The following is a 9075-nucleotide window of genomic DNA, read 5'->3' as shown; positions in this document are numbered from 1 at the left end:
TAATTAACCGAGGCGGTGGCCTTACAAACGCCCACCATCGTAAATGATTTATAGAGGCGGACATTTTTTACCGCCTTGGTAAATAAAATGTCCGCCTCGGTAAATCGATTTTGCGAGGCGGTTACTTGTGACCGCCTCGGTTAATAAAAGTGTCCGCCTCGATTAATCCTAGGCATTAACCAAGATTAACTGAGGCTGTTCAAATGTGCGCCCACCTCCGTGGCAATTTTCAAAATGCCTCGCAAAAGTTTTTCTGTAGTAGTGCAATCTAATTCGAGAATGCATTTTTTACAACACCACTCTGCAGCCAAACATTGCACACCTTCATCAATCTCTTCCATATTTTGAATATAGCTCCAAAATGTCAGCTGAACCTTTTCATCTACATCAAGAAAAATGATGTCCAACCCTGCCTCGCCGAAGGTCTCATAGAAGGCCCCATCGATGCTAATCTTGAGCCAAACAACTTGTGGTGTCTTCGTGCAATTCTTCTAATCTAATCCCTCTTTCTGCTAGCCAGAAATCAAAGAAGTATATCTACATGCTGCTTCCCCTAATTTCCGTCATGTACTATAGGTTATCGGATGGAGAGTACAGTTCCATCTAGTACCTTTGGAGGAAGTTAAATGAACCCACAAAAGATAGTTTTTCAGCATCATGAGTTATATTATTTCGTAATGCATCAGTACCAAATTGTAAGTTATTCTTACTTTTCTAGGTACATAGACTTTGCTAAGCACCTAGATATAGGCTATGTCTAGATACACAGTAAAACTATGTGTCTAGAAAAGTCAGAACAACTAACACTTTAGAATGGAGGGAGTACATGCTATGTCTTCCACAGCAACAATATAATAGAGAGCTGCATAATTTTTTCTTGTCTTGGCAAAGACCAATTTAATCCCATTGCCTCCTTGAGGACTTGAATAGGGGGCAGCAGACAAGTGCATGCATCACTAATTCTTCTTTAGCTCCACATATTTTGCAAGTATTTGTGACCTCAATTGTTCTATTATTCTGGTTAGCATGTGTTGCCAAGCTATTGTGCATATTTTTCCATCGAAATATTAGTATCTCATGAGGCACAGGTGTCCTCCAGTAATAAATCCATAAAGGCATGTCTTCTTTAACTAACAACCATGTTTGTCGATGTCCACTCTTTCCTCCTTCAACTGCCTTGCCAATTTGTATGCACATCAGACAGTCTATATACCACTTGTCGACACTGAAACGTGCCATCACATGGGTACGTCATGTGGAAGTCACACAAGCACATCACATGAAACCCACATAGGTGCATCTTGTAGCAGTATTTGTGGAAACTAGACCACCTGGGTTTAGAAACTTGATCGCCCTATTTCATCATAATAGACTAATGAATGCTAGTCTTGGAGGAACCATGTAGGGGAAAACATACCTTTGGGTTGCTCAAGCATCGGCAGGCAAACTAAGGCACCATCTCATGCCATGGATACAAGAGAAAAACATCGTGTATATCTTGGTGCATATCAAAAAGTTATGCAGTTAGAAAAACCAAAATGACTTACAATTCTATTGAACTTCTCGTGCCAATGCTTAGATGCTTTCTTAAGGCCATAAAAGGACTTCAACAGTTTTCACATCATTCACTTTTGACATTTTGGTACAAACCAATCTTGCTGATCCATATAGATGTCCTCCTCTAGCTCCCCATTAAGGAAAATTGTCTTAACGTTGATCTGATGAATCCGAAGGCCATGAGATGTTGCTAAGGAAGGTAAGACAAATTGTGATGAATTGGGCAATAGGTAAAAAAAGTGTTGAAAATTTATTTGCCTTCTTTTTGTATAACCCTTAGCCACAAGTATTGCCTTGTATTTTTTAATCGTACCATCAGGACTAAGATTTTTCTAGAACACCCATTTGGATCCTACAGGGCTGCACCCACTACGCCATAATCATCAACCATTGTTGGTTCAAAACTGCTTTCATTGCTGGATTTTGATTCGACTGTGATAGCCTTGGCCATTCACTGCTAGTTGCTTACATGGAAGTGTGCGCATTTTCACAAAACAAAACAAAAACACAAAAAGTAAAAACAAACACCCGATGACACTAGATCTATTGCCTGCACCAGTCGCACTCCTCCGCACTATCGCGCTCGCACATGTCAGCCATCGATGTGCACCTTTCCTGGGCCACCCGATTGTGCCCTGTGCTGGGGTGAGGCTAGGAGAGGTGAGCAGAGGGGAGGAGATTTAGGGAGAGAGAGAGAGGGTGATGAGATTCTGTGAGTGTGAGAGGTAGGGGAAGTGTGAGGGAGGAAGATGGAAATGATAAGGGAGAGGAATAGGAGTCTAAGTCATGAGTATGCGTGGATTTAACTACATTTGAATAAAGTTTTGGATCTGGTGATGTTATCACTGCTGGTGCTTGTTATAAACCGACAGTGACACCATCACTCTCGGTTGGTGGCATTATCTAGCAATGAAAGCCTACCTATCACTATTGGTTGTAGTATCACTACCAGTGGAAGCCAAAACCGGTAGTGATGGGCCGCCACAGATTGCCTGCTCTGTAGTAGTGACCCATAAGGATGATCAATGACCTACCATGTTCCATTAGACATAATAGAATCCACATCACTTCATACATGTTTCTTCCTAAAGTGAGTGCCACGAGGTGAACACGCCCTCCTCTATGAGTCTTGCAATGTCATCCACGAGGTATACAATGTAGTCATCACCAAAAAATACTTTGTAGCTATATGTCTCGTACTCTCTCGAGTAACTATAGTGTTATCCTCCTTAGATTACATTAGTTTTTTTATTGTGTTCTATCGGAACATATTGTTTAGGAGATAAAATAGGTTCATGATTAGATAAGCTAGGCTTGTTTGAAAGGAAAATCAGTCTCACAAAATATAGCTTCTCTGGATTATTTAATTGTACAAATATGCATATCAAGTACTCTAGAGTTTATTATTAAGAACCTATATCCCATACTGTGTATAGCATGCCTAAGAAAGATACAACCCACACTTTTGGTTCAATCTTGCACTTCTTTCTTAATTGGCGCATTCATCTTGGGGAAACAATCCCAAGTGTGTAAGTAAGAGAGATTGAACTTTTTATTTTCCCATCCTCAAACAATGTTATTTCTTTATTTTTTTGTAGGAACTTAATCAGGACATGAGTCGCAGTCAATATAGCCTCACCCCAACCATTCTTTAGGAAGTCCCACTATCTGTAACGTGGCACTAACCAACTCATGTCGTGGTGGGTTGACTAGCTGACTGGCCCAAGTCTGTGCATAAGAAGTTGTCTTATAAAAACGTATTAATAGGTTGATAGTATTTGAAAGTTTGGAAATTTGTAATTTGCATACATTCTATGTATTCTGTGAGTGAGTTGAGCAGAAGCGAGGAGGAGCACCCTAATGGCGACGTCTCGGCTAGGACATGAGGTAGAGCAAGCATGGTATGATGCCAAGCGGCATGGCCGCGGGTCCTAGAAAGATAGGTCTGCACATCCTGCCTAAGCTCCTGCTGCATGTCCTAGCTCTGTGCGCTACACCTATGTGGGTGGACAAACACGATGCACCACGGCGAAGCTGTGCGGGTGGGGTGGGCACATGATATGCAATGTGTGGGAAGGAGATGGACCTGGATGGTATAGTAATACGAGTTTAGGGAGCTAAATGTGAAGTTGAATATGCAAGTTTAGAGAGCCGTTTGTGCAATTTACAGGTACCGGGATCAGGATGAGAGATTAGATTAAGTTTATAGAGTTGAATGTGCAATTTGTAATTAAGTACAAGGATCTAAATGAGAATTCAGAATAAGTTTAAAGACCCCTCCTATATATATTGGTTGGGTAGCTGCTACATGGATGATAGGAAACACAAGGCCTACTTGGTTGGCTTCCAAAATTTGCCAAACCAAAGATTTGGCATCAAAAGGTTGCCAAAAGTTAGGCAAAAATATTTGCTATAGATTTGACAAGTTAAATGTGATGTATTGACAAATTTTTTGCAACAAATTAAACAGAGACGAAATCCTTGGCTTGCCGAAGTTTTAGAAACCAAAATTTGGCTATCAACCAATAAGGCTCACAACATATAAGGTCATGCTGCCAGCGTGGTGAAGATACCGTAAAGAGCCTCCAGAGGTTGGATCATTTAAGTTCTATCAAGTTGATCTATCTATATATCAAAGACGTACGTACGTGCATTACTAATAACCCGATATTTAATCATCCGTTTTGCTTGACTTCGCGCTGTAAACGTGCAGGGCCTCACGCAATGCACAATTAATGTAATGTAATAACTAACCACGTACAATTTGCCTAAAATATGCTGAAAGAAATAATTCAGTACGACCTGCAGTGCATGTTGAGGCTGCCTGCCTAGCATGCAGACAAGTGGATTATTTGTTTTCTGAACTACCGAGAAACCATGCATGTTCCTTCCTTGACGACTTTATTTATTTATTTATTTCTCCAGTTCCGCTCCCAGCGCCAGCGGTTGAGTTTTGCGTGATTTCGCGCTGTAAACGTGGACACTTGACGCAGCGCACAACCCCCATGCAGGTCGTTGCCTAAAATACTAGCAATATTTTTGTTCCAACTTTTTATTTGTTTGGTGTAGCCGGGTCTTTCTTTTGACCCGGAAAAAACTGGGATCTGTGGGTTCCTCCGCAATAGAAGGTACCATACCACCATATTATGGGTCTATGATTCGGTGTGCTCCGACTCCTACACTGTGTTAACGTAGATCAGAGGAGCGGGAGCCGGTGAAGCCAAATAAAACTGGTTCTATTGGCTCTACGAGTCGAGGAGAAAGGAGAGAGAAAGGTCTTTCAAACGGTACCGGAACACTAGCGGACCAGTGCACTTGTCACGTGGAGCCGGAGCTGCCGAATCCATACCAAAGGGGCCCTATGACCTGAAACTGATGCAATGTAACATTGTAGTACATATCTTTCGAACCAAACCGTGACCTCCCTTTTTTCAGGCTTGTGCGTAGAAACTGAAACTCACGTTTATTGTCTGAAATATCAGTAACAGATGATGATCAGTTGCTAATGAAATGAAACCCTGCAAATCAATTGACCTCAGTCAGTGCCTAAGTGGTAGTTACATGATGACCAGCTGGTCGCAAGTTTCATATCATGACGCGGAATAAACTTGAGAGAAGTGGACCCTGCTGAAAATTTTTCATTTGTCAGCAGCGTGCACGGTTCCCAGGAAAGGATGCCCGGTGAGTGTCGGCCCACCTCACTCACGGTCACGTCTACCGACCCCAAACGTTTCTTCAACCCTCCTCTCCAGTCAGTCTTCTCCCACACTACCGGATACAAAAGCTTCGCCGAGTGCCAAGGCCACTCGGCGAAGCCTAAAAAACACTCGACAAAGGGTACACTCGGCAAACGACACTCGGTAAACGTTTTAACGAGTGTTTTTGTCGCGCACTCGGCAAAGACGTTGCCGAGTGCCCAAAAAACACTCGGCAAACTTTTTTTTTGAAAAAAAAACAAGCCGGCCGCCGCCAGGACCACCACCACGCCGGTGCCACCGGGGAAGAAGGCCCCGCCCCGCGCACCGCCACAACCGAGGTTGCTCGATCCACCATCGGATCCGCCGCTCCTCCCTCCGCCATCGCCAGAGGTGGGCGCGGCACCGATCCGCCCCCACCGCGACCCGATCCGCCCCAGCCGCATCTCGATCCGCCGCCACCGCGACCCAATCCTCCCCCGGCGCGACTGGATCTGCCACCGCGGCAGCCCGATCTGCCCCCGCCGCGACTGGATCCGCCGCCGAGGGGCCATTGTGACCCGGTCCATGCTCAGTGGCGGGGAAGAAGGGGGAGGGGCGCCGGATCCGCCAGTTGTGGAGGTGCTCAGTGGTGGGGGAAGGCCAAATCCGCACTCGGAGAGAGGGAGAGCGCCGCCGCCTGCAGGGGAAAGGGAGAGGGAGAGGGAGGGCCACCGCCACCTATGGGGGAGATGAAGAGGAGAGAGGCGCCGCCGGAGAAAGGGAGAGGAGGGGCGATGCGGCGGTCGGATCCAGGGAAGAAAGGTGAGAGGAGGGGCGGGGCGGCAGCCGGAGAAAGGGAGAGGAGGGGCGGTGCGGCAGCCGTATCCGGCCGGATCCGGGGAAGAAAGGTGAGAGGAGGGGCGGGGCAGCTGCCGGAGAAAGGGAGAGGAGGGGCGGGGTCCCCGCCAGAGAAAGGGAGAGGGGCGTGCGGTGGATTTGGAAAGGAGGAGGGAGGCGGAGTTAGAGTAAAATTTGTTTGCCAAGTGTTCCGGATCTGAGCACTCGGTAAAGTTTTTTTATTTTTTTTCTTCTCCTTCGTTTTTAGAAAAAAGATTTTATTTTTTTGCCGAGTGTTTTTTTTAACACTCGGCAAACACCCTCTTTGTCGAATGTGTTTGCCGAGCGTTTTTTTTTCACACTCGGCAAACCCCATCTTTGCCGAGTGTTTTTTTTTTTTTGCCGAGTGTTTTTAGTGTAGCACTCGGCAAAGAACTTGTACGCCGAGTGCCCAAGAAAATACACTCAGCAAACATAAAAAAACACCGGATAAATTTAAGGATTCCGGTGGTGACACTAACATGCATATAAACTCCGGGTAGCTCGGGTCCCCCAGACTCGATCGTGAGACCACCACACGCGTCTAACCACAGCTCAACTCTCGTAGTACCATACCAGGGGTGAACGAACGATCGACGAAGCCAACACCAGCAAGATCGAAGATAATGGCGATGGCGACGTCCAAGGCGACGGGGCCATGGAGCAGGCTCTCGGCGGCCGAGGCAGCCGTGAACCGTGCCGTGGCCGGGAGCCGTGTGGGGACCTACTTCAAGCTGGACGCGCGCAAGACCTCCTTCACCAAGGAGCTCCGCGCGGGCGCCGCCACGTTCCTCACCATGGCCTACATCATCTCCGTCAACGCCGCCGTCCTCACCGACTCCGGCGGGCCGTGCACGGCGAGGGACTGCACCCCCGTCGTGGCCACCGCCAACAACTCGACCGTCACCACGCCACCTGGGCCGGAGTGCACGGTCGTCGGGGCGAACCCGGGGTACGAGCAGTGCCTGGCGCGCACCAAGAGCGACCTGATCGTGGCGACGGCGGTGGCCGCCATGGCGGGCTCCTTCGCCATGGGCGTCTTCGCCAACCTGCCGCTGGCGCTGGCGCCCGGGATGGGCGCCAACGCCTACTTCGCCTACAACATGGTGGGGTTCCACGGCTCCGGCCCCATCGGCTACGGCACGGCGCTGGCGGTCGTGATGCTGGAGGGCGTCGTCTTCTTCGCGCTCTCCGCCGTGGGGCTCCGGTCCAGGCTGGCGCGGATGATCCCGCGGAACATCCGCCTGGCCTCGGCGGTGGGGATCGGCCTGTTCCTGGCCTTCACGGGCCTGCAGGCGCACCAGGGGGTCGGGCTCGTCGGCGCCAGCCCCTCGACGCTGGTCACGCTCACGGCCTGCTCCGACGTGGACCCGGCCACGGGCGCCTGCCTCAGCGGCACCATGCGGTCTCCGACGTTCTGGCTCGGCGCCGTCGGCTTCCTCATCACGGCCACCTGCCTGGCCAGGGACGTGAAAGGGAGCATGATCTACGGCATCGTCTTCGTCACCGTGGTGTCCTGGATCAGGGGCACCGCCGTGACGGTGTTCCCGGACACGGCCGCGGGCAATGCCGGCTTCGACTACTTCAAGAAGGTGGTGGACTTCCACATGATCCGCACCACCGCGGGGCGGGTCAGCTTCGCCGGCTTCCGGCACGGCAACGCCTGGCTCGCCCTGCTCACTCTCCTCTACGTGGACGTCCTGGACACGACGGGGACAATGTACTCCATGGTCGAGTACGGCGGGTTCGTCGTGGACGGCGACGGCGCCGGCGGCGGGTCGTTCGAGGGCGAGTACCGCGCGTTCCTGGTGGACGCTGGGTCGACGGTGCTCAGCGCAGGGCTGGGGAGCTCCACGGTGACCACCTACATCGAGTCCACGGCGGGGATCCGGGAGGGCGGCCGGACGGGGCTCACCGCCATCACCGTGGCCGCGTTGTTCCTGGCGTCGCTCTTCTTCGGCCCGCTGCTTATGAGCGTGCCGCCCTGGGCCGTGGGACCGTCGCTGGTGCTCGTGGGCGCCATGATGATGCGCGTCGCCAGGGACATCGAGTGGGGCGACATGAAGGAGGGCGTCCCGGCGTTCGTCACCATGGCGCTTATGCCGCTCTCCTTCTCCATCGCCAATGGCATCATCGCCGGGCTCGGCGTCTACGTCGCGCTGCACTGGTACGACTGGGCGAGACACGGGTACGCCAAGGTGAGCAACGCGCTGGACGAGCGGCGGAACCAGGTGGCCGCCGCCGCGGGCGGTGAAGTCGGCCCGGCGACGGCGCAGGACGTCGTCTGAACTCCGATGTGCGTGCAAGACCGTAGCAGCAGTTGGTCGTGTCTACCCGCAAAAAAAAATGTTGTTTAGTAGGGTGATTATTAACTTTTTAGCTTGGTCAGTCATGCATCATCACTTTGGGAGAGAGCTTTCAGATGGCATTGCTGGATTATTAGAGCAAGGCTAATAATACAGCCGGCTCGCTGGCTGTAAGGTTTTTTACAGTTTTCTCTCAGCCTACTTATATAGTAGTTAGCTATTTACAGTTAATATATGGTCCACTTGTCTCTCTCACAGACTTTCTTGGTTCTTGTGTCCAAGCCGACTATAAACTTACAACCCGCTTCTTCTCTCTTCTCTATCTCAGCATTTAGTCGGCTTACGGCCTACTATTATACTTGCTCTTGAGAGAGTTAGGGCGGCACGGGTTGGTGCTGGGCCCTGTGTATGGGAATGGAGTGGGAACAGCTCAACGGGGCCGTCTGCAGGGAGATGTGTAGGGAGGTGTTTGTACTTTGACCATCATTGCAGCCTTCTCATTGATTCCCTCCCTTGCTTTAGGGCCTGAATGTTTGATTGCTACACCTGCAGGAGGGCTAGTCCATCAACCCGTGCGTTGCGCGGGTCTTTTTTATTTTTTTATTTTATGTAGCTAAAATTTTTACATGAAGCTGCCTTGAATACAAAAACGAAAAAGT

At 49.9% G+C, this 9075-nt stretch overlaps 1 protein-coding gene across 1 annotated transcript; it reads left to right on the top strand.

Moving 5' to 3' along the window:
- Positions 1 to 6636: 6636 nt before the first annotated feature.
- Positions 6637 to 8665, top strand: LOC136481808 (adenine/guanine permease AZG2-like). Its single transcript, XM_066479098.1, has one exon. The coding sequence runs from the start codon at positions 6737 to 6739 to the stop codon at positions 8396 to 8398; it is 1662 nt and encodes a 553-aa protein (XP_066335195.1). The 5' UTR covers positions 6637 to 6736; the 3' UTR covers positions 8399 to 8665.
- The last annotated feature ends 410 nt before the right edge of the window (positions 8666 to 9075 follow it).

This window comes from Miscanthus floridulus, chromosome 9 (genome assembly GCF_019320115.1).
Source record: "Miscanthus floridulus cultivar M001 chromosome 9, ASM1932011v1, whole genome shotgun sequence".
In the NCBI taxonomy this organism is placed as follows: domain Eukaryota; kingdom Viridiplantae; phylum Streptophyta; class Magnoliopsida; order Poales; family Poaceae; genus Miscanthus; species Miscanthus floridulus.
The sequence above is the reverse complement of the archived record's forward strand: the minus strand, read 5'-3'. Positions and strand labels throughout refer to the sequence as shown.